This window comes from Macrobrachium nipponense, chromosome 3, assembly GCF_015104395.2.
Source record: "Macrobrachium nipponense isolate FS-2020 chromosome 3, ASM1510439v2, whole genome shotgun sequence".
NCBI classification, from domain to species: Eukaryota; Metazoa; Arthropoda; class Malacostraca; order Decapoda; family Palaemonidae; genus Macrobrachium; species Macrobrachium nipponense.
Genome location: NC_087202.1, coordinates 49,962,198 through 49,989,674, shown reverse-complemented (window position 1 = coordinate 49,989,674; position 27,477 = coordinate 49,962,198). Strand labels below are relative to the sequence as shown.

At 37.9% G+C, this 27,477-nt stretch overlaps 2 protein-coding genes across 2 annotated transcripts in view; one reads left to right on the top strand and one right to left on the bottom strand.

Annotated features, from left to right (window-relative positions):
* LOC135222196 (uncharacterized) overlaps window positions 1-11,674 on the bottom strand; it is a 208,696-nt gene extending 197,022 nt beyond the window's left edge. Inside the window, exon 1 of the mRNA XM_064260347.1 lies at window positions 10,106-11,674. Coding sequence (XP_064116417.1) covers window positions 10,106-10,180 — 75 coding nt within the window. The 5' untranslated portion in view covers window positions 10,181-11,674. The remainder of the gene's footprint in view (window positions 1-10,105) is intronic.
* On the top strand, window positions 11,561-26,471 carry LOC135222386 (uncharacterized). Its single transcript, XM_064260473.1, has 4 exons — window positions 11,561-11,712; window positions 23,895-24,433; window positions 24,633-24,919; window positions 25,962-26,471. The coding sequence occupies exons 1-4, from the start codon at window positions 11,561-11,563 to the stop codon at window positions 26,469-26,471; spliced, it is 1,488 nt and encodes a 495-aa protein (XP_064116543.1).
* Window positions 26,472-27,477: the final 1,006 nt, after the last annotated feature.

The following is a 27,477-nucleotide window of genomic DNA, read 5'->3' as shown; positions in this document are numbered from 1 at the left end:
AGTTCACTCTAGGTGTAGTTCGAAGTCACGTAAAGCCGTTGGTCCCGTTGCTGAATAACAATTGGTTCCATACAACGTAAAAACACCATGCAAACAAAGCAAACAAACATCATTGCTTGGAAAAAATGGATTTATATATATATATATATATATATATATATATATATATATATATATATATATATATATTATATATACACACATATAAATGTGTGTATGTGTGTACTCATACGTCTTTTTACCATAAAGCGAACGGCTTCAGAAGACATTAACTTTGAGATTTTAAGCAATTATTTTTGGAAAAATGCGGCTGGCCCCATGTCATACCGACTGGCTACCTGTTACACAATCGCCGCTTAGGTTAACAGAAGCTCTTATGGTTCATTCGGAAGTAGGCGATTATCATTCAGTGTACGAATTGATAAGTTTGATAACAATATCCAGTTCACTTTAGAGAAAAGTAACAATAATAAACTGCCCTTTTTAGACATACTCATTGAAAGAAAAGAAACAGGATATGAATTCAGCACATATAAAAGCCCACACATACAAACTCATATATTCATTTCTTCTCTTTTCACAGTCACGATATAGAAATAGGGGTTCTAACAGGTTTATTTCTTAGGGCAATGAGAACGTGTGACCCTTGCAAGATAGAGCATGAAATAAATTACATCGATAAAGGTTCGATGCATTAGCATACCCGGAATGGTTCAGAAAAAGGGCACTCAACAAGGCTAGAACATTTTTTTACAGAGCAAATGTAGAGAGTACATGGAATAAAGAAAACAAGAAAATAGTTGCCCTCCCTTTTATGCCTAAAATGAAACAAATCACTTCAAAAATGAAAGAAAGTAAATATAAATTTGTATATACCTTTGATAATACCGTAAAAAACAAAGTATGTAAAAATAAATTGGAAGGAGACAACAGTAATACAGATGATGTAGCGGGGGTATACGTAATCAATTGCAACAATTGTGAAGACAGATATGTGGGGGAATCTGGTAGGGGAATAAGGACTAGAATCCAAGAACATAGAAGGGCAGTACAGCTTAACCCTCAGGGGAGTGCTATAGCTAGGCATTGTTGGGAAAATGACCATAGGATTGATTTCAAAAAAAGTAGGCTTATATACAAAAGCAACAAAATTAGTTACAGAAGGGTAGTAGAAGGTGCACTCCTCAGAGAGATTAAAGTAATAGAAGGAAACAAAGGTTTTACCTCAGAAGATCCCATAAGCCGAGCTTTGATATTAAAAGAAGCTAAGATTGACCCTGCTGACCTGGAGATTAGGTTTTCTGCCCAACAGACTTTTGGTGACCACTCCCTTACCACAAGGGTTAATCCCATTGACCATCAGCTCAGGATATCAGAGCGACAAGAGGGGATTGGCAACTCTCAAGGAAACCAGAACAGCCATCACATAAATGACAGCGCAACGAGAAGAAGTTCCAGAAGACTGCTGGGCCTTACCCAGCCTGACGTCCCAAACATCTCTTGAAAATGGGCCACAGATAGGGCCTGAAAGTACTCGAGTGTGGAGTAAAATTAAATATAAATACTTAGAAGTAAACAAGTTACAAAGTGATTTTGTGGGTTTCTTTTTCAATCTTCAGAAGAAAACTGAAAGAAGTTTTTGTTTGGTTCAAGTTTTGTAACATTGGAGATTCTTACGTCAGTATATTATATATATATATATATATATATATATATATATATATATATATATATATATATATATATATATATATATATATATATATATATATATCTAATAAAAGGAGCCCATAAAAACACCAAAATGTAGAGAGAAAAGTACTATATTTCAGAGACTGCTGTCTCCTCTTCAGGTATATGAATGAGAAAAGTTTACAGAAAAGGTGGTATTTATACCAAGAGATTCGTCCACAAGTAAGCCAATTTAGGTCACCCCCGCTGATAATCTTCCTTTAATCTTCTTAAGCGTTGGTTGAATGAACACTGCGTCGACGATGTCTGATGTCCAATTCCCTTTTGAGATGTTCATTACCTGCTTCTCTTTTATTAAGGCCGATTCCATCATTTGACTCTTGTACCGGCAGTTGCTGCTATAAATTACACGTGACATATTCCAGTTTATTCTATGGTTATGTTCATTTATATGGTTGAAAATAGCCGAGTTCTGTTGTCCATACCTAACTGACCGTTTGTGTTGTATTAATCTCTGGGGAAGTGATTTACCTGTAAATCCGATGTAAGATTGGTCACAGTCCTGGCATGGGATCTCATATACCCCAGAGTCTTTGGGCGATGTCTTTTGTTGGACGTTAATCAGGGATTTGGCTAAGGTATTTGGGTAGGTAAATGCAAAAGGGTTGGATTTCCCAAGGGTGTGAGTTACTCTCTTAATCGTCTCCAGGTGGGGAATTTTTATTTTATTGTTGGGTGTGTCTCTGGTCTTGTCTTTAGGGGGTCGGTAGAAAATTACGTTTGCTTTTTGAATTGCTTTCTCAATTATATGGTCAGGATACTTTAAAGATGAAAGTTGCTTGCGAATTAGTTCAAATTCTTTTTCCAGGAAATCTGGGGAACAAATTCGTAAGGCTCTTAAGAATAGGTTGCTAGCTACACCTATCTTGATAGTATTGTCATGATAGCCTAAAGTAGTGAATATATGAAAGTGAGAACGTTGGTTTTCTGTATATGGTAAATTTGTATTCTGTCGTGTCTCTGATTATTAAAACATCAAGAAAAGGAATTTTGTTGTCTGTTTCCCATTCAACTTTAAATTTGATGCTGGGCACTAATGCGTTTAATTTTGAGAGGAATTCATTAAAATTACCCCACTTATTATCCCAAAATGTTAGTATGTCATCCACGTATCTCATCCACAGCATGTTTTTGGGTTTTATTGCATTTATTACTGTAGTTTCAAGTATTCCATGTACAGATTGGCTAAAATAGGACTTAAAGGACTACCCATACTACACCCGAATTTTTGCTTGTAGAATGATTCCCCGAATGAAAATACGTTATTAGATGCACATAATTCAATTAACTTTATTATTTTGTCAAGTGCCAAAGGGAAATGATCTGAATAGGGGGATAATTTTTCCCTTAAAAACTGAAGAACGTCCTGTACTGGTACCCAAATACCTTAGCCAAATCCCTGATTAACGTCCAACAAAAGACATCGCCCAAAGACTCTGGGGTATATGAGATCCCATGCCAGGACTGTGACCAATCTTACATCGGATTTACAGGTAAATCACTTCCCCAGAGATTAATACAACACAAACGGTCAGTTAGGTATGGACAACAGAACTCGGCTATTTTCAACCATATAAATGAACATAACCATAGAATAAACTGGAATATGTCACGTGTAATTTATAGCAGCAACTGCCGGTACAAGAGTCAAATGATGGAATCGGCCTTAATAATAGAGAAGCAGGTAATGAACATCTCAAAAGGGAATTGGACATCAGACATCGTCGACGCAGTGTTCATTCAACCAACGCTTAAGAAGATCAAAGGAAGATTATCAGCGGGGGTGACCTAAATTGGCTTACTTGTGGACGAATCTCTTGGTATAAATACCACCTTTTCTGTAAACTTTTCTCATTCATATACCTGAAGAGAGAGACAGCAGTCTCTGAAATATAGTACTTTTCTCTCTACATTTTGGTGTTTTTATGGGCTCCTTTTATTAGATGGAATTCTGTTGTTACAGAACATTTTTTACCAGTCAGATATAGATATATATAATGATATATATATATATATATTTAATAATAATTTATATATATAGATATTATTATATAGATCAGTATGTATGTTTTGTATGTGTGTGTATATATATATATATATATACATATATATATATATCTATATATATATATATATATATATATATATATATATATAATCATACACATTTATATATATATATATATATATATATATATATATATATATATATATATATATATATATATATATATATATATATAAATGGGCCACAGATAGGGCCTGAAAGTACTCGAGTGTGGAGTAAAATTAAATATAAAATACTTAGAAGTAAACAAGTTACAAAGTGATTTTGTGGGTTTCTTTTTCAATCTTCAGAAGAAAACTGAAAGAAGTTTTTGTTTGGTTCAAGTTTTGTAACATTGGAGATTCTTACGTCAGTATATTATATATATATATATATATATATATATATATATATATATATATATATATATATATATATATATATATGATGTATGTATGTATGTTTGTATATATGTATATATATATATATATATACATATATACATACTTACATATATACACATAAATATATACATACATATAGATATATATATATATATATATATATATATATATATATATATATATATATATATATATATATATATATATATAGATATATATATATAGTTATATACGTATATATATATATATATATATATATATATATATGTGTGTGTGTGTGTGTGTGTGTGTATATATATATATATATATATATATATATATATATATATATATATATATATATATACAATTTCAAAAATTTATGAGGAATCCCTCTCAGAACGAAAGAAAACCACCCACCCACCACAACTCAGGCCTTGAAGTAATGGAATCGACTTTTAATTTCCCGAGGCAATGAGCTTTGCGTCGAAAGGAGCTCGTTAGTTTGCGTGTTTTTGCTCCTCCAGGGACGTTGTTTATTCACCTTCATATCGGAATTTCCAAGAAAGTAAGGAAAGGGGGTTGCGGGAAGGATGCGAATCATACATGTCGAAAAAAGCGGAACGTGATGCTGTGCTAAACTGTAAGCCTTGTCTCTTATCTAGTCAGAGCATTGTGGATGATTCTACTTATGTTCACGTCGGTATTTATTTTTGCGTCCTCCGACACGGAGGTTTTGTTTTACTGCTCGCCTCTCTGTCTGTTTGCTTCTTGGCAGCTATGCTGCCAGACAACTTACTGTTATTTACTTATTGTCTACTTGTTAACAAGATTACGCAGAGTTTCATTGGTTTTATCGAAAATTTTACCAAGGCTGTGGCTTTTAAGGTGTCAAATGACAAATATAAATTAAATGTTCACCGTAACGTTTTAAAGAATGTAAGATAGATACGTTGATATTTTGCATGCATACCTCATTAATGAAGCTGACGTGCTTAAGCGTGGTCTAGCTTATACTTGGAGGTCAGAGGTCACAGAGGAATTGAACCTTGGCCACAAGTTTTGAAATGAGCAGTAAACAGATTCGCATCGACCTTGCTTAATCCACTAATGCTACAAGGTGAGGTCATGGTTAATTTCAAGGTCATAGGTGGTTAGAGACTTCATATTTGGTAGACACGAACCACTAATGATTTAAATGTGTACAAGAAGGTCAAGGTAATACTAACAGGTCAACGCTTCATTAGGAATATAACCTTGGCCATTAATATTGAACTGTGCTAAAGAGATCTTGATTTTGCTATGCATCAATCATCGATGACGCTGAAGTGCAGAGTGAAGTCAAAGTCAATGTCGAAATCATATTTATAGGTCACAGGTCAAATAGGAAATTAATCTATCCTTTCCTATAACTCAACTTTCGAACCAAGCAAGATAAACGTCATATATGTATGATCAACATTCTTCACTAATTCAGCTCATGTGCAGATTGAAGTCAAGGTTAGGGTCCGACTCAGATGTCGAGGATCAAATAGTAATCGAGGCTGCGGTTTATAGATCAAGTTTTGTTCATCTGTGTTAGCATAATTACACCACAATTTTTCTCGGTGGTTTTTTCGAAAAATTCAATAAAGCAAGGTTATGTGACTGGCAACAGGTGATGAGAGTAGTTCCGATTATTCTGGTAGTGTCTGGCATCATCTATTGTTATCATTGTTATCGTGGAAATCAGGATACGGTAACCCAGAAGCAAAGTTATCGGGATGATCACTGGTTCCCGGTTCGGAAATTAAATGAAAATCGCTGAATTGCAGGTTGTGCTAGCTCGCCCAGGTAAGTCCTTGGGTATGCATAAAAAAGTACTACAGATTTCAATTTCCTCTCTTACCTCCGTGACCTGGTTGCTGGTGCTCTTATGTCTAAACCGGGATATCCTGGTTTCAAGCTTCATATTATTACTACTAGCAACCTGACCCATCTACGATGAGTGATAAAATACGGGTGCAGAAGTGAAAAATTTATATGTACTATTTGTTCAGCAATATTGAAATAAGGGCGATTTTTATAAATACCTACTACAGAACCTCTTTGTACACAATATTATCAGTTTGTCCACAGCTTAATTTCAAGTTGGCAGAGTCAGTTGCTCTGCTCATCGACACATACAGTTGGCCATGCGTGAACATGGGTGACGGCAGAAACGCGCCAACACGATGCAAAGTCTGGCCCTGCGACTTGTTTGCAGTGAATGAGAAGACCAGGTTGATGGGAAACTGCCTGCGCCGTAACTGGAACAGAAACTGGTTGTCCAAAGGCATCAGAGGAATCCGGGGGATGAACAGACGTTTGCCGGTGTGAGGGCCCATTGCTATCACTGCTTCGATGACGTGGGAGTTTAGCTCCATAACGGTGTACCTCGTTCCGTTGCAAAGTCCACTGGCAGGATCGAAATTCCGAAGCAACATTACCGGGCAGTACTTCTTCAACGTTATTTTGTGCATTGGCAGTCCCGATGGATTTAAGTTATTCAAAAAATCTTGCGGATATTGATGATAATTTTCATCTTCTATTGTGTACGAGCTGAAATATTCGCGACTTTCTCCGGGGAAGTTGTACAGAAATTATGTATGAAAAATCATAAAGTAACTAAGTCTACGGGAATAACCAGCCTCGTTTCACGGCCAGAAACAGCTCCGTTTCAGGGAATCCCTTCTCACCCCCACCCCCTACAAAGGAGGGGGTTAGGTTGGATGAAACCCCATTACAAACTATCTTAGGGGTCCCCACCATAACCCTGCCAAGTTTCATGCCCATCTGACCAGCCGTTTAGCCGTGATTGAATGACAGACTGACAGACAGACATTACTCCCATTATAGTATGATTATTATGGTTATTATTATTATTATTATTTAGGAAGCAGACCCTTTCTCAAGCATACTTTATTAAAAGTAATGGCTACTCCAGCAGCGTTACACTTGTAGAGATTCTTCTCTATTTTCCGAATAGCGGCTTTTTCCGTGCTAATTAAACAGGCTAGTAGAGCGCTTATAGAGGTCATTATCATAAGCAGAGTCAAAATTGGTGTATATATTTGAATTTTACAGATAAACTATGATACCATAGTCATCAAAGTCATTAACGATTTTCTCTCTCTCTCTCTCTCTCTCTCTCTCTCTCTCTCTCTCTCTCTCTCTCTCTCTCTCTTGAAGCGAGCTTTCGTCTGGAGCTGCCAGACATCCTCTAGGCTAGGAAGCTGAGGGTGGACTGCTCTTGGTGTGGTGTCCGTCTTTATTATTATTATTATTATTATTATTATTATTATTATTATTATTATTATTATTATTATTATTAATGTAACCCTAGCCAAAATTGCGAGTGACTTGCGAGGCAAAAGTCAACAAAATTATCTAAACATGCTTGAATAAAGCAAAATGACCCCAAAAAACAGAGGAGCTGATTGAACCACCAATAAAAAGAGAGTAAAGGAAAAAGAAGAAACCAACAGAAAGAGGAAATAAATATATGCATAAAGAAACAAAGAGGTGTGTGATTTTATGATAAATGAGATGGGATTCGTAGGCAACATTGTCTCATAAAGTTAAGCGAACCTGCATCCCAGATACATCTTTCCTAATTGGTCGTGTACTGTACCTCGGCATTCACCCAATCTTTTAATGTAATAGGCGTCTCAGTAGTTTTCTTTTACAGAAAACTAAAAGCTGTGTTGTGGATGTGTCTACTCGTAGGTTCAAGGGAGTCTGTCAAAACTATTTCAATGCTACCTAGATGTTATTTTCCCTTCATTTCCCAATTCATTTTCCGACAGCTACTTGTTTATGTATAGAGTTATTTTCTGCGTCTTTCACTACCTTCATTTGCCATTTTCTGTTGCATTTGACGATACTTCTTTTTCTGATGCGTTTGTATTTTCGCTTCCTTGTGGTCGATTTGTGTGCAGTGATTTTTTTTTATTAGAAGCCTTATTAGTAGGCTAATAAGATATTTTGCTTATTTCGTACAAATGTGTGTTCATAATGACAAAAACAATAATAGTAATAATAATCTAGTTGTGACCCGTTGATGAGATCTGAATCTCCGAGTTCCACTTTTCGTTTCTTTTTCATGGCAGTAATTTTGTCTCCCGACACTTCAGTTAGCAGTAAGGGTAATAACTATGCAAACAAAGATGTAGACAAGTTTAGATATACATCTATAGTGAGTAAGAGGAAAACCAAGCAAGTGAACGAAGAAAAAGTACAAATAAAACATTCTTGAGAAAAACTCTAATGATATTGAAATCCTCGCATGACTACTTTTGTGATAAACACTCACATTATATTCTTTCCTTACTACACCTGATATCTTCATCTAATTTGGAATCCTTCTTTCGCTGAGGAAAAAAAAACAGGAAACGCAGAAAGAGAAAGCGTCTATGGAGTGAAACGTACGAAGCACTTGGGCCAGTAGTTGTTGTATAATGATTGCCACTTGCGTATAATTGTCTGTGCAAATATAGTGTACATTTGTATATGTTAGTTGCGTGTCTCATCAAATAGTAGCTTTAGATGTTCTGGGAACGATAACCCAATTGATTTAATGTAGAGCTCAATTTGGACGAAAGTGGCACTTGTTAGCTAAGAGTGGAATTAATGCTTATCTTTATCCTCAACTAGGAGGCCAAGACTTGAGATGCTAGTAGATAAAATAAAACAATTAATAATAAAATGAAAACTATGACATACATTTATTTTAAACGTTCATTATAGCATCGGATGAAATATTGCAAGGAATGAGATTTAAACATTTAGAAAGCCGGTGGAGCGAGTAACGTAATGTCTTTTTCTAGTCCATACCAGAAAAACAACAGGTAATGTGTGAATGAGCATGTGATTGGAGGTGCCAACCTGCAAGATAGTAGGTGCTTCTATTCAGAGTTCGGGACGGGAATATGCAGATGAGATGGCCTTTGTGTAAATGGAAACCAAGCCGTCAGTGGCAGAATTTCACAGAGGCTATTCGCATCTCATTCGTTTGAGGCGATGATGGTAGTTAATGTTCCTCATTTATTCTTCATTTCGGATTCAAGGCTTTCCAGTGACAGGCGTATCCAAAAGGTTTGAAGAAGTCGAGAAGATAAAAGGTTATTGAGGCTGTTACAAAAACATACATATCTAGCATAAGTGACCAACAGATTTATATGTGTGTGTGTATATACATACATACATATGTGTAAATAAATCCTTCTGTTGAAACAGGATACGTCTCAAGTATAAACAGCCCATTAAAACACTGTTTTAAAGCTAAGAACTATATTTCCTTGGACTTACTTCCACCTTTCCAAGTACTGATAAGGGCGGAAGCAATTTCACCGAAACATAGTCCTTAGTTTTAAAACCGAGTGTTCCAATGGACTTTTTATATACTTGAACATATATATATCTATATATATATATATTATAATTATATATATATAATATATAATATATATATATATATATATATATATATATATATATATATAGATATATGTATATATATGTATATACATTTTCTTATTACATATTGCGCCATAAATTATTATTTAATATCCAATGCACTATACCCTTGGATGTAAGTTATTCCCGAGGTATACTGAATTGGATAGCAAAAGAAATTTGTGGTGCTATATTTGTGAATATATATATATATATATATATATATATATATATATATATATATATATATATATATATATATATATATTATATGCGTGTGGCGTGTGTTAGTGTGCGTATGATCTGCTTGAAATCTGAGTGTGAAAACTTATCTTAAAAAATTTCAAACAGCTTTTCGGTTCACGCTGAATACTGGGGAATTAATATTTTTTTTAATTACTAAATCTACAGTAAATCCAAAAAGAAAATATAGAAGAGATAAACTTACCAAAGAATAGATAGCACAGGCGTAGCTCCCCCTCCTGACCGACCGACAGCAGCAACACGAATTCAGAATAGCCATTGTGAAGTGGAGATAGGTGTGTTTAGGGGGTGAGGGGGTTGGGTGGAGAATGACCACCTGGGTTGTATTTGGGAGGTAAGAGAGTGGACCAAGGTTTCGAGAGGCAATTGGCTGCCAAAGACGTGGACCTCTCACACCAGTTGCATCGGGGTACGATCGGAATCCGTTTACTGACTTTCAAGACTGTTTTAATGCTTAGTTATCTTTTTTATTTGACTGCTCTGGTTCTTAATTCTTATCTTTTTCTGTTGCTTTCATTGATAGCTATACTTTAGCTTTTGTACTTTATTTAAAGTGATCATTCCTGTGGTTTGTTTTAACTAGATTAGGCTTTTAGTTTTCAAATATTTTCGTTTATCACATTAAACTTCGTTTTTTTATTCAAGGAATATTTTCGTTTTTCGTCATTTTAGTTGTTTGCGTGTTCTATGAAAATTTCAATCAGTATCTAAATTTTCCACTGGGGTTTATACCTTTCCCAAACGGGTTAGCTCGGTTAGCTTTACTTTTTATGATTTCCATACATTTCCATTTTTATAAATCATGATAATGTTATCAGGAGAAAACCATACTTAGCTTTTTCTTCACTCTCTCTGATAAAGTTGTAATTTTAACGTCTTAAATCCGTATTTACTCAAATAAAATCCTACGAAGCTTTATTTTCTCTGTCTCTCATCCATTTTCACATCAGTCGTCACAATTTAACAACGAATATTTTCTATAACTCAGTAATATTAAAATTTCAATAATTCAACGCTGATTCGCTTCCATATTCTCTTCGGTTGGTTGATGTCGGAACGATCACAACAGAGTTGTCTGTACAATTCATAACATTAGCGATGAATTTATATTTTTGCGTTGAGCAATTTTTGAAGTATAAGAGAGACAAGCTATTTTAAAACGCTCTGAACGATATCCCTCTCAGATTAGAGCTGCCTCTCCTAACACGACACTGTTCAAAACTTTATTCTTCTCCATTCAGAACTCTTGAATATATAACAAAAGCTTATACAGGCATCTTAAAAAGTTCCTAAATCATATTTGCATTTTATATACAGAGATTTTGAAATACTTCCACTCGTCGGAGAGACTGTCCTCAACGTAATGGAAAAGGAAGAAGCCTTACTAGGAAGTCGTTTCACCGATCTTTGTTGATTGATTTATTGTGGCACTAAATAATGCTTCGGACTCGGCTAAATTTCATCTGCCTTCTCCTTAATTCTGCATTTTATTTTATTTCCAGTCTTCAAAATTACCAGTTTCGACTACAGATTTCTTATTAGTCAATTAAACCTACATAATTTAATCATATTATTCTCACGAGTTGGACGATTTTCCTGATGATTACAGTTATCAAAGAGATATTTGTACGCAAAGTGTATGAGAGTCACTCAGTTTACTACGTCTGTAAAGTCATGGAATACGAACTCCACACAACGAGCAAGAGACGGCGGTGAGAACACTGCTTCGGACGACGGCTCAGAGCGCACTGGCGCTGAGCATACTTTACTAACCCTGCGGCCACAACACTGGTGAGACCTGACTCTGGCACACGTGTAGGATCGGGATATACAGGAATGACGTCATCAAAACGAACATTCAGACAGACCAGACCTCTGGGGAATGTTTGAAGTCACTAGTTTTCATCAACTGTTTCGAGAATACTCTTGGAAAATTCATGGTGAGGGAACGAATTTTCCTTTTTTCTTTCTTATAGATTGGAGTTGGTAGCAAGTTACTTCGGTGTTTTCATGTTTTTTTTTTTCTTTCTTTTTTTAAGACGTGAGTTTTAATTTCCCAGTCCTAAATTAAGATATTTGATATATACCTCACAACAATCACATACTAATCTCTTATAATAGTGTTATTTCAGTATGTCTGCGTCGTTATGCATACACCTTGATTGGGGAATCTAATTAGATTGATGTTACCTTTATAATAAAAACCTTTCACACAATCATAACATGAAAAAGTTAATGGAGAACCAAAGGCTGCTACGTGACGAAATGAGAAAAACAGGATTAAAGAAGTAAAGCATTAAAAAATAACGATATTACAAAATCGGAAAAAAAAATTAATGTTCACAGTTGCCAACAAATGAGGAGAGAATGATGGCAAAGTGGCGGCATGATGCTTTGAATGAGAAGCATCACATCCTCTTTCATCACGACCATCAGCATCAACGAAAACTAATTCACATTTTTCCGTTCCGTTGCGCATAAAATTGAATTGCTTGTCTAGTCATCATTAATTTATTTATCCTGTTATTTATACAAATAATTTTCATGGTGTATAACCGATTTATTATACATGCTGTAATTAATGCTTTGGAGTATCTCTCGCAACCGTGATTGCACGAGTAACGAACCCTCATTCATCTACGTAAAATTAGTTATCAGATGCAAAACGTCCCTTGTTTCAGGCATTTTCGTTCCCCATTTTTAAATCTTCCAAAATTGAAATAAACTCTGTGGCTGAAAATGCAGCGGAAATGTCGAGTGTGATCCAAATTTCCCCTTTGTAAACAAGCACAAAAGGGAAAATAAACACGTGGGTTGAAGCTAATGAATAAACGTGAAAACTGCACATCTATCTGTCGACTGATCTAAATATCTACAGACATATACAAAAGCGCAATTTTTTGTCGCTTATGCATGAGTGACTTTTTATATTCACAATATTCGGTCACAAATATCGTTTCATATCCAGTTCAATGTGCCTTCCGAATAACTAACAACCAAGGAGGAATTATAATTGATAAGTGCTTCGTCCCCTGCAGGTTTCGAACCGCTGCCTGGCCCAGAAACAACGGTAGAGAGTGACATTGACCACTTGGCCTGTTGGGGGCGTTGTACTTATCATTTATAATTCTCCTTGGGTGTAAGTTGTTCCCGAGGTATTGTTATTTGTATATAGAACGTGGCTTAATATTTGTGAATATGAAAGTCCATTTGGACGCATGAATACAATGATCCTCTGTCTGGCAACCCCATGTCATTATCTGTACAAGCTAAAAATGAATAAATAAATGAGAAATAAAAAGAATATAATAAAAAGAGGGTTAGATAAAATAAAAAAAAAAAGAGATTCAATACAATCAAATATGAAGCATGACTGGAATTCAAAGCAAAGAAGTTTAGAGCGAATAGACTGAAATTCCAGTCATACTTCATAATTGCTTGTATTGGATTTTTTTTTTAGCCAACTCTCTCTCTCTCTCTCTCTCTCTCTCTCTCTCTCTCTCTCTCTCTCTCTCTCTCTCTCTCTCTCTCTCTCTCTCTGATAATGACATCGGGATGCACATATGAAATTCCTTGTAAAAAGGGTGATGAAATATTTTACGGAAAAACTGGAAAATGACTTTCACAACGAATTAAACAACACTAATATTCTGTGAGAACTGGCCAAATATCGAATTCATTATTCGTAATGAGAGATTGATTTTAGTTTGTGATCGCGTGATCCCGAATTATCCTGAATTATCTCTTGTTTTTTACCATTTTGACAATTAATCATCTGGTGTTCTTGATCTTTTCGTTTCCCTCGTAACATTCTTTCCAACTGTCTCATTCGTGTCTCGACGATGCCTGAATAAGCATGAGAAAGCGCTTGGTACTGAACTTCTCCTTGTGCATCTATGTGTTTTAAGCATATATATATATATATATATATATATATATATATATATATATATATATATATATTTATATATACATATGTATATATATATATATATATATAATATATATATATATATATATATATAAATAATAGTATGGCGCGAAAGAAAAAAGCATCGCATTGGCCACTGCCACCTTCGTTACTGAACTCGGGCCGAACTCTAGCCCCCTCCCTCCCCCAACACATGAAACCCCTCATACATCCTGTGTCATTTGCAACATCTTGCAAGCATTCTCGTTGCTACGGGACGTTTTCCATTCCCATCCCTCTTGCATCCCGTCTATACAATCCTTTCTAGGTCTTCCTCTTTTTATCATTCCTATCTCTATCTACCTCAACATTTCTCGCCTTTTCATTTCATCTTATGCCAGCCATACCATGCAAGTCGTTCATCTCAGCGGCTTCAATCTTTTTCATTTCATTCGCGCTCAACATCCACACATTGTTTCCATGAAGGACAGAGTTGGCTCAGCAGTTCTTTGTGTACTATCGCATTGGTTTCCATGAACAATCCGAACCCTTTTCCTATCTCTCCTTTGCATGTGTCCTCTTACATCCTTTGCTTCGCCTATTCTGTGACTCCCTTCTTCTGTCTAGTATCATTTCTCATTCTATCCATCCTTCCATTAGACTCCTAATATTTTGTTACAGCTTTATTCTTATATCGAAAAAAAAAAACATGTTAGATGAAATTTTATTCGTCTTACATGAGGACATGCTTTCGTTAAGATCACAAAACGCAAAATAAAGCAGAAAAAGATCAACACTTCGTCGTATAACAGACCTTTCATTCTCTCATGTTCCCTTCAAAGCTTTTAGCGACTCGTTTTATTTATACACAGTCGAGAGCAAGTTACCTCGCTGGAATTTCATCTCTCTTTTTTTTTTTTTTTTTTTTTTTTTTCTCGCAAGTATTCGGTTTACGAGTATCCTCTTTGCAAGCTTCCTAAAACTTGTCGTTGTAGCATTTCCGGAATGAATGTGTGAAAGTTAATGTAATGATAATGATAATAAATCACCCCATTTTTCATTTTTGGCTTAGCACTCATTTTTGTCACATTATCTTTACAAATCTTTTGCTCACATCCAATGCCTTTTCATATGAAAATTCAAAACGTATGGTGCAACAAGTAGAAAGGCATCGAAAGGATGTGAGATATATTAAAAAGTTCATCTGCACACGAGTAGATGCCCTTAAGTTTCCGCGAAGTTACAGATACATATCTGTAGGGACATTACAGTCAGCAATAAACTGAAACCATAAACCCCCTCCCCCCACCCATCCCTTCTCTCACATCCTCTCTCTCTCTCTCTCTCTCTCTCTCTCTCTCTCTCGTCTGGACTGAGATTGGAGTAGTGAGGTTTGGTTAGTTCTTTGTGTCGGTCATTTCCAGAATATGAACTTCTTTTTCCTCCGTTGTGTTTCCGGAATCATTTACCTGACCCATACGAAGAGGCCGGTTTGCCACCTTAGAAGAAAAACTAAATTTGGTTCGCCAGCAATATCTGTCTCGGCGTTCTCGCTATGACACACACACACATTATATATTTATATTTGTGTGTGCTCGTCTGTGTTACTAATACTAGTAACACGGGTAACCTTAAAGAAATTGTCAGTAATCGAAAAACATTTCTATTATTATTATTATTATTATTATTATTATTATTATTATTATTATTATTATTATTATTATTATTATTATTGAGTTGCCATTGCTTTTAATAAAGTATAGTATTATTATCGTTATCATTATTGTTGTTGTTGTTGTTGCTGCTGCTACTGCTGTAGCTGCTGTTTTTGCCAGTGTTGCTGTCAGCACTCCTGATATCATGCAATCATGTGGAAATATCTGAAAAAATGCAGAAAGCTCTAAAAGTCTGACCGCAGCTGGATCCCAAATTTATGCCTTCATTTCATACACGTGTCAAGCTTCTGCTCCAATAAAGGATTTAATTTCAGCAGTGCAGTGGGGAACAAAATATTTCATTCACACGTTACCGCATGTTTGTATATTTGACCGGGTGTAGTACATATTTCACACGTCTGTCGTTTCACAGCATATGAAATTTCTCTGAATTCTTTTCACTACAGTGTCTAGTAACTTCTGGCATCTGGTGACGTTCATTGCCTTTGAAAACGAGGTTATGGTTTTGACCCGGTTTGTTGGACTTTGTTTTTATCTGTTTGTTCGTTTGTCTGGGTCTTGTTAGTTTTCGTTCGATGGCAGGATTACTGTACTAATGTGGGTTATTTTTCCGCTAACAACAGATTAGATTTTTGGAGTGATAGGAAAGCAACGTTTTAAATGAAGGAACTTTGACGGTTTCTCTTTCTCTCTCTCCTCTCTCTCTCTCTCTCTCACACACACACACACACAAACTGAGGGACCAACGTTCGATTATCAAACCATGGAGATACTACATGGGCGCGTTTTCTAAAATTCAACAGGGCTCTCTGATGACCTAAGCAGAGTTAACCATGTAACTAGTTGTTAGTCGAGTATAGTAGGCCGCAGTTGGTGTGAAGGTGTAGGGAGGGGCGGGCGGGGGGGGGGGGGGGGGGGGGGGGGAAGCATAGTGGAAAAACAATGGAGAAAAATAATGAAATATGAACCCGGACCCAAAGAGAGGGAGAGAGAGCAGTGTGGCGTCATTTCAGATTTATCTTGTGGGTGGGGTGAAAAGTTTAGAACTTATGGTATGGGTGGGGTGGCGAGCCCTATCAGCTGGGGGTAGGTGCGCACTGTAATCACTCCTGATCATTTTTTGCGAAATTTGTGCTCATTTTGGATCATTAGAGTGAATTTTACAGTTTATTATTATTATTATTATTATTATTATTATTATTATTATTATTATTATTATTATTATTATTATTATTATTATTATTTCAAAGGCTTGGGGTCAAACCAACTCTGGGTATTGGCTATCAGTGTTTAAGGGAGGCAAGTGCCCCCACAGCCATCCACCCAAATGACGCCCTTGAGAAAGAGAGAGAGAGAGAGAGAGAGAGAGAGAGAGAGAGAAGAGGCGAAGCGCACTCTAAAATATGAAGACTGAATCAAGTGACATCCCTAACAAGAAATCAGGACAAAAGATCGAACAGAGAGAGAGAGAGAGAGAGAGAGAGAGAGAGAGAGAGAGAGAGAGACGAAGGGTTAACCGATAAAGGGTGTGAGAAACTCGAGGAAGCGAGAAAAATATTTCATTGACAAGGAAAGGAGGGATGATACAAGATAGACCGATAAGGGTTGCGAGAGGCAGGTGAGAAAGAGCAGAAAATTCTTTCAGGGCAGCAGAGGAGATATTTCAGGCAAATGGCTCTAAAGTCTGGAATACTGGAGAGTCTGCACCAGACAAATGTAAATGTTGCAAAATATTAGGGTGTTGGAGTCACCGAGAGCTTTGCAAGTTTTCATCTTTTGTCTTTCCCTAAATAAGAATTGTATTCTTGGGTTTATTCCGCCGACTTACTTCATTGTCGACTGTTGTTTATTCATTTGTATATTCCATTTTTCATAGGTGCACTTGTCTCTTGTGTTTATTACCTTAATCTTTATTTCATTATTATAATTTTCATGTTTTCAGTTCATTTTTCGTCCTTATTGATGACGAGCGTTCCATTACGTTTTACAAAAACAAGAGTGCCAGATTGTCAATTCTGAGAAAAAAAAACTCTGAGAGAAGCAACTTGATTCTGAGGTATTTCCAGCCCTGTGCAAAGCCTTATCATGCAGACATACACGTTCCGATAACCAAATGTTCAATGCAATTCGGAGAAAGTTGTGGAAAGTAGCGTTGGAAAATGGAAACACAGCTTCTAGGGAATGATATCTAGGATTTGTGGAACATTCAGCAAGATTGGAAGGGTAGTATAAGCATATAATGACAAGGCTTCTACTGAACATCTTTGGTAATTTGAGGTTAACCTGAATAAGAATAAGAGATTAACATTCGAGACTAGATTATTGGTTCTTTCAACTTTAGTAGATGAAGAAATGTAAATCTTAAAGAACCTCGCCCACTCACCACAACCAAGGAAAAAGAGAATTACAAGGAGTTACAAGGATTAGGACGTCACAAAGACTTGTTAGTCCATTCGAGGAGACATCGTGTGCTCACTTATCTCTAGGAGCAGGTTTAACTTGTTCATTCACAGTGTCCTAACGATTTTGTCCAGCTTTCTTTTAAACTCTTCCACACTGTCGCTGTTCATAGCTTCTGGTGGCAGTTTATTCCATGTGTCAAATATTTTGTATGTGAAGAAGTTCCCACAATGGGATGTGTTGTCTCTCTTCAGCTCTAGTTTCCATCCATTATTTCTTATCTGGTTTTCGTTTAACGTAAATAGGTTACTGCCTACTTTAGTTATATATATGGTTTGAGAGAGAGAGAGAGAGAGAGAGAGAGAGAGAGAGAGAATGGCATTATTGCTGTAAGAAAAGGTTTCTCAATGGTTTGAGAGAGAGAGAGAAAGAGAGATTGCCATTATTGCTGCAAGAAAATTTTCTCAATGGTTGAAGAGAGAGAGAGAGAGAGAGAGAGAGAGAGAGAGAGAGAGAGAGAGAGCGAGAGGGGGGGGGTAGGGGGGGGGGGGGAGAGAGAGAGAGAGAGAGAATGCAAGTACTGCTGCAAGAAAAGTTTTCTCAATGGTTGGAGAGAGAGAGAGAGAGAGAGAGAGAGAGAGAGAGAGAGAGAACGCAAGTACTGCTGCAATAAATGTTTTCTCAACGAAAGACAGAGAGAGAGAGAGAGAGGGGGGGGGAGAGAGAGAGAGAGAGAATGCCAGTACTGCTGCAAGAAAAGTTTTCTCAATGATAGAGAGAGAGAGAGGAGAAGAGGAGATAGACGAGGAGAAAAGTAGAGAGAGAGAGAGAGAGAGAGAGAGAGAGAGAGAGAGAGAGAGAGAGAGAGAATGCAAGTACTGCTGCAAGAAAAGTTTTCTCAATGAGAGAGAGAGAGAGAATGCAAGTACTGCTGCAATAAATGTTTTCTCAACGAGAGAGAGAGAGAGAGAGAGAGAGAGAGAGAGAGAATGCCAGTACCTGTGCTGCAGAAAAGAAAATTTTCTCAATGAGAGAGAGAGAGAGAGAGAGAGAGAGAGAGAATGCCAGTACTGCTGCAAGAAAAGTTTTCTCAATGATAGAGAGAGAGAGAGAGAGAAAGAGAGAGAGAGAGAGAATGCCACTATTACTGCTAGAAAACTTTTCTGAATGTCATTTCGCCTACAGAGACGAACTTTTAGAAATTTAATCTTCCAGCCCCAAAACAGGTCAGATTTTGCTCCTGTGTCATCGGCAAACGTTCAGCGACCTTCTTTGATCTTAGCGAGAGGACGGGAAACATCTGATTAAACTTGCAAAGGAATTCCAACACAAATCACTTTTAACCAAAGAAGAACTGAACTTTTGCCATTTCTTATTTGCTTCTCAATAGGAAGTATGTATTTTTGAAATGTTATTTACGTATTACTTTTGTCTATTTCATGACTGTGTATTTTATCTTCCTTCTTTTTACATATGGAAGCTTGCTCAAGATCATGCCTGTGCTGTATGGATGTGGGATTAATTATTATTATTATTATTATTATTATTATTATTATTATTATTATTATTATATATTATTATTATTAGTTATTATTATTTTATTATTATACCGGGCAGAATTCAATCATTAAATTATATGCATTCGTTTTTGAAGTCCAATGCAACTTGAATGTCAATAAATGTATTCTGAAGCTAGGTAAAATGAAATAAATGAAAACAATTACCGGCGTAATGAATTAAAGCAAATATTTTTATTGATGTACTTTATATATTTATTCATATAGTGTATACAATTCCGGTGAAATTGATGATAATATTATATATATATATATATATATATATATATATATATATATATATATATATATATATATGTATATTATATATATAATATATATATATATATATATATATATGTATGTATATATATATATATATATATATATATATATACATACATATATATATATATACATACATATATATATATATATATATATATACATATACGTGTGTGTCTGCGTGTGTGTGCGCGTGTTGTGGGACTTCTGTCTGTGTGAGATTGAGTGTATGTATGTAGGTATATGTGCTCTTAATATTAGCATTTCTCCGAAAACACAGCATGTAGGAATGAACTTGTTATGTAATACCCGGCTCTGGAAGTGATGCCATAAAGCCCTAAGTGGAAATTGGACTAGCGAGAGAAGTAAAATTATAGCGGAATATTTGTATCATTTCTAAAGCTTGTTCTTAGCGGGTTTGTTCGGGGTGTAAGATATTACCGAGAATTCCGGTATGCTATTATCCTGATTTCTTTGGCTTCGAAATTAAGATATATATATATATATATATATATATATATATATATATATATATAATCTCGAAGCCAAAGAAATCAGAATACTGACATACCGGAATTCTTGTAACATCTCAAAAGATAAAAAAACCTCTAAGAATAAGCTTTAGAAATAATACTAACATTCCGCTATAATTTTACTTCACTTGCTAGTACACACACACACACACACACACACACACACACACACATATATTTATATATAGTATATATATATATATATATATATATATATATATATATATGTATGTATATATATATATGTATTATATATGAATGTATGTAGATATATTTTATTACATATATAATATATATATATATATATATATATATATTATATATATATATATATATAGATATATATATATGCACCATAAGATCTTATTCTCCTTCTTGCTTGGCTTATTAGCAGAAATTTTGAAGATCGAAAAATCCATGTACCAGTATCCATATGTACAGAAACTAACTGACATTTAAAAGTATATATATATATATATATATATATATATATATATATATATATATACATACTATATATATATATATACATGTGCGATTTGCTACACAGGGAAATTGAAGAAAATTGTTCAAGTTCCTCTTTCGGCCTCCACCGGCCCTTTTCAAGGGCTTTTGAAAAAGGGCCGGTCGAGGCCGAAACGGTAGAGGAACTTGAACAACTTTCTTCAATTTCCCTGTGGAGCAAATCGCATATTCTAGCATCTTCTTGAAACAGAAGATTAAAAGTGTGTACATCTATCTATCTATCTATCTATCTATATATATATATATGTGTGTGTGTGTGTGTGCGTGTGTGCGTGCGTGTGTGTACATGCATTTATCGATAGTGTTCACGGTATGTGTAGGCTTTCATTAGACGGGCAATATATTTGCGAAACCTCATAAGTGACTTTATCAAGGGAGAAACGGTCCTTCTGAGAATCCTCCTCTATAGAACATGTCCGATCGTAAAAAATTGTTTACTGCTTATGAGACATATTTATGACAAAGGCCTCGGTATTTGTTGCTGGTATAACTTGTTTTTATTGGGGAATTTTTCCCCGAGTTTCATGCTTTCTCTCTCTCTCCTTCCTTCTCTCTTCTCTCTATCCTCGCTCTATCTATTCTATCTTCTCTCTCTTTCTGATGGTTTGAAAGTATATTTCGTCATTCACAAGTTTTATGTTTCGTGCGTCCGTTTCCTATGAAAGTATTCCTACCTTGACAAAATAAAAATGAAAGAAAGTCTTTGTTTTGTGTAAATTTACGTAATTCATAATTAAGCAGCAATAAAGTTATTGTATCCATTGCTCATCCTTTGTCATTGTAATTATCTTTTTTTCTTATTTCCATATTAACTTGTCATTGACCTGCTGCCCAAACTTTCACAGAATAGGAAAGTCTCTTGTGAAATACAGAGAAAAAATATTCATTGAGAAAACATGTTCTACAGATCTCTAGAATACTAATGCCCATGATGCCTCTAGAGGGACTACTCCCCTCAGGAGGACTGTTCTGCTTAGGAGGACTGAACTCAGGAGCACTACTCTGATCAGGAGTGCTCTGTTCAGGAGGTCTAAAACTGGCCATACAGTTACGCAACTGGCACCAAACGGTCAATCTTTACGTGTATGGGAGCTATTGGTGCCAGTCCTATCGAGACTGGCCTGCCCCGTCGTCCTTTCAGCATGTTGATCTCAGGACCCGCTTGAAGTGGGTCCCGGTTGAACTGACTGGCGCGTCTTGCTGCGTGTGTAGAGAAGGACTGGGTGCAAAAGTTTCGATATGTAGTATAATACCTGTATGAGTACTCAGACTCGATCACACTATTTCTTTGTAGGAGGCCGGAGCAGTAAGGAAAAGATCACTAGCTGTAAAAGGATATCTCAGTCAGTCAAGTATTTACCTCGATTCCATCAGTGAGTTTATTCAAGATTAGGAACGCCCCAGTCAAGGAGATCCTTCGAAACATTAATGTGGTTAACTCAGTTCACGGAAATGCACACAATAAATTGTTTTATAAAGCCCCTCGTGGTAGTAGTCTGCAGTTTTGCCCTATGTATTATATGTGGCCAAGTTGTGGTATTTTTATTTATTGCTCTTTACATCAGACTAAGAAACGTTGCTAGGAACCTTGATGTTGCAATTGACCTTTCCCCAGGAGGTATAGACTTCCTCATTACTGTATCTTTCTTTGTTATTTTTGGAGACATAAGGAATAAAAGATCTCCGAAGACATCATCAGTCATTCTTAAATAATTTCTATAATCTTCCGGGTTATTTTCCTTTAATTCTCTCAATAAAGTCATATGGTACAACCTCTCTTTCTTATCCATGGTTTCACCCACACTTTACGATTTTTCTTGCATATATTTCATGCTCATATTGGTCTTCCAGAAGTGCTATTAATTATCATTATTGCACTTATCTTCCTTTCACTTTGTACCATGATTTAAAAACACTTACTATATCAGAACACTGCAGGACTGAAAGGAACGCGGCCACTGCATATTAATCTGCCCCCTGAGTGTATGGGCAATACCCAAGCGGACTGGACAGGGCGCTAATTCCAGCAGGACAAACCCGGTGCCAGACGCGTACGTGTATGGCCAGCTTTAATAAGGGCTGTTCTCCTTCAGTGGACTATTGTACTCAGTGGATGTTTGTTCATGGCCCTTTTTGTTTCTTCCACATCAATAATAATAATAATAATTATCCGTTTCTTGATCTTGCTAGTGTAGTAGACGATAGTCTCATTGATTTTACACGTGATTTTTTTTTTTTTTTTTTTTTTTGCTTTTAAATATCAAACCACAAATACTCCATTGATATCGATTTTACTCTGTTAAAGTAAGTCACTATATCCCTTGTCTAGCTCAGAGTAGAATCCTTTCATAACATATTTATAGTTATGAGTATTTTACCATGTTTTTATACATTTTGTCATAGCACACACGTCGCTGATGCTAATACTCGGAAAGGCTTCTTGGTTATTAGTTCCGTCCTGCTCTTCTTCCCCCATCGGACATAGAAGCTAATAAGCGTGACTTTCTTCTCCGCTTCTTTCTCCTTTTTTTATTTGTTTTTCTTTTTCTTCTTTTTCTTCTTCTTCTTCTTCTTTTAGACAGGAATCACTTCTAGCTAATTTGGGGTTGTCGCCTGGACTTTTAGTACAATAATATTCTTCTTCTCCTCCTCCTCTCTCTCTCTCTCTCTCTCTCTCTCTCTCTCTCTCTCTCTCTCATAGCTGCTTTTATAAAATAGCTGTTCATTGCTTAACAACTCTCTGAAGGTCTTTGGCAAATGAACAGGTTCTTCCTCATGTTGTGATTACCCTCCACCTTATCCTCATCCTCCTCTTCTCTCCCTTCCTCGGCTTCCTAATCTACTTATCTCTCCTGTATTGGTAGCGTTCTGAACAACTTGTGTGGATTCTAAAACCAATTTCTCCACACCATGCCACGCTCTTTTTCGCTGTATTTGTACCCTTAAATCAAATAGCTGTGATTTTCAACTTTCCACCAACCGAACCAGTCAATCAGTCAACTTGACAACAGAGACATAACTACCGTCCAGTGTCCCTACAAAACTCCATTGTCCATACTACCCTCCAGTGCCCATTACTAACCTCCAGTGTCCAAACAACCCTCCAGTGCCCATTACTAACCTCCAGTGTCCAAACAACCCCCAGTGTCCATAACAACCCTCCAGTGTCCATAACAGCTCCCCAGTGTCCATACAACCCTCCAGTGTCCATAACAACCCCCCGGTGTCCATACAACCCTACAATGTCCATAACAACCCCCCGGTGTCCATACAACCCTACAATGTCCATAACAGCTCCCCAGTGTCCATACAACCCTCCAGTGTCCATAACAGCTCCTCAGTGTCCATACAACCCTCCAGTGTCCATAACAGCTCCCCAGTGTCCATACAACCCTCCAGTGTCCATAACAGCTCCACAGTGTCCATACAACCCTCCAGTGTCCATAACAGCTCCTCAGTGTCCATACAACCCTCCAGTGTCCATAACACCCCCCCCGTGTCCATACAACCCTCCAGTGTCCATAACAACCCCCCAGTGTCCATACAACCCTCCAGTGTCCATAACAAACCCCCCAAAACCCCCCCTGTCCATGGACAATCCTCCAGTGTCCATAACAGCTCCCCAGTGTCCATAACAACCCTCCAGTGTCCTACACCCTCTCCAGTGTCCATACAAAAACCTCCAGTGTTCCATAAACAACCCTCCAGTGTCCATAACACCTAACAGTGTCATAACAACAACCCCCCGTGTCCATAACACCCTCCAGTGTCCATCAACAGCCTCCCTCAGTGTCCCATAAACAACCCTATAACGTGTCCATAACAGCTCCTCAGTGTCTGTACAACCCTCCAGTGTCCATAACAGCTCCCCAGTGTCCATACAACCCTCCAGTGTCCATAACAGCTCCCCAGTGTCCATACAACCCTACAGTGTCCATAACAACCCCCTGGTGTCCATACAACCCTCCAGTGTCCATAAAAACCCCCCAGTGTCCATACAACCCTCCAATGTCCATAACAGCTCCCCAGTGTCCATACCAACCCAGCAGTTGTCCTATACCCCCCGTGTCCATACAACCCTCCAATGTCCATAACAGCCCCTCCATCCCAGGTGTCCCAATAACAACCCTCCAGTGTCCATAACAACCCCCTCCCGGTGTCCATAACAAAAAAAAAAACCAAAAATCCAAATAATAAGTAACCAGTTCCATAACAGCTCCCCAGTGTCCATAACAACCCTCCAGTGTCCATACAACCCTCCAGTGTCCATAACAACCCTCCAGTGTCCATAACAGCTCCCCAGTGTCCATGCAACCCTCCAGTGTCCATAACAACCCTCCAGTGTCCATAACAGCTCCCCAGTGTCCATAACAACCCTCCAGTGTCCATAATAAACCCCCAGTGTCCATACAACCCTCCAGTGTCCATAACAACCCTCCAGTGTCCATAACAACCCTCCAGTGTCCATAACAGCTCCCCAGTGTCCATGCAACCTTCCAGTATCCATAACAACCCCCCTCCAGGGGTGTCCTACAAACCCTCCAGTGTCATACCCCTCCAGTGTTCCATAACAACCCTCCAGTGTCCATAACAGGCCCGGTGCCCATGTCCATACAACCCTCCATTGTCCTAACAAAAACCCTCCAGTGTCCATAACAGCCCCCCAGTGTCCATACAACCCTCCAGTGTCCATAACAACCCTCCAGTGTCCATAACAACCCCCCGGTGTCCATACAACCCTCCCTCCAGTGTCCAAACAACCTCCAGTGTCCTATAAACAACCCTCCATGTTCCATACAACCCTACACAGTGTCCATAACAACCCCCTTGTCCATCCACCCTCCATTGTCCATACAACCTCCCCGGTGTCCATAAAACAACCCTTTAGTGTTTCCATAAACAACCTCCCGTGTCCATAACACCTCCAGTGTCCATAACAACCCCCGGTGTCCATACAACCCTCCAGTGTCCTAACAACCCCCCCCCCCCCTTCCAAAAACACAACCCCCTCCAGTGTCCATACAAAACCCTCCAGTGTCCATACAACCCTACAGTGTCCATAACAACCCCCCGGTGTCCATACACCCTCCAGTGTCATAACAACCCCCCAAGGGTCCCATAACAACCCCCTGTGTCCCCACCTAAAACCCCCCAGGTTCCCATACACCCCCATCCATGGTGTCCATACAAGCCCTACAGTCCTAACAACTCCCCCAGTGTCCATAAACCCCCCAACCCCCCGGTTTCCAAAATAGAACAACCCTCCGTGTCCATACAACCCTCAGTGTCCATAAACAAGCCGTCCCTAACAACCCCCCCCCGTGGAAACAACCCCCCGTCCATACCACCCTCCAGTGTCCATAACAACCTCCCAGTGTCCATAACAACCCCAGTGTCACCTACCAACACTCCCCAGTGTCCATACAACCCTGCCAGTGTCCATAACAACCCCAGTGTCCATAACCTCCGTGTCCATAACAACCCCCCGGTGTCCATACAACCCTCCATTGTCCATTCAACCTCTAGTGTACAATACCACAACCCTCCAGTGTCCAATAACCCCCCAGGTGCCCTCCTATTTGAACCCCAAGTCCTACCTAACAACCCTCCAGTGGTCCAATTCACCACAAACCCTCCAGTGTCCATTCAACCCCACCGTGCCTAATAGATTTCCCTCCATCCAGCAAACCCTCAGTGTATAACCCAACCAGGATTCCCGCTAGTGTCAACTATTTGTCCAAAACAATCCAGGTGCCTTTCCCTCAAGGAAAAAGTAACAACCAGTTTGAACATTAACAATTAACTCCTCAACAGTTGATAACAACCCTAAGAGTGCTTAGTGTCCATACAACCCTCCAGTGTCCATGCAACCCTCTAGTGTCCATACAACCCTCCAGTGTCCATAACAACCCTCCAGTGTCCATGCAACCCTCTAGTGTCCATACAACCCTCCAGTGTCCATAACAACCCGGCTAGTTGTCCATACAACCACCATGTCCATGCAACCCTCTAGTTGCCTCCAACAACCCTCCAGGTCCATAACCCCTCCAGTGTCCCATAACCAACCCTCCATGCCATGCAACCCTCTAGTGTCCATTACAACCCTTCCAGTTCCATTAACAACCCCTCCAGTGTCCATGCAACCCTCTAGTGTCCATAACAACCCTCCAGTGTCCATAACAACCCTCCAGTGTCCATGCAACCCTCTAGTGTCCATACAACCCTCCAGTGTCCATAACAACCCTCTAGTGTTCCATAAACCCTTCCAGGTTCCATAACAACCCTCCAGTGTCCCATCAAACCCTCTAGTGTTCCTAACCCTCCAGTGTCCATAACAACCCTTTTAAGTGTCCATGCAACCCTTTAGTTGGTTCATACAACCCTCTAGTGTCCATACAACCCTCTAGTGTCCATACAACCCTCCAGGTCCAAACCAACCCCCAGTGTCCATTAACAACCCTCTAGTTTCCATGCAACCCTCTAGTTCCATAAACAACCCTCCAGTGTCCTAACAAACCCTCCAGTGTCCATAACAACCCTCCAGTGTCCATGCAACCCTCTAGTGTCCATACAACCCTCCAGTGTCCATAACAACCCTCTAGTGTCCATGCAACCCTCTAGTGTCCATGCAACCCTAAGGTGTCCATGCAACCCTCTAGTGTCCATGCAAC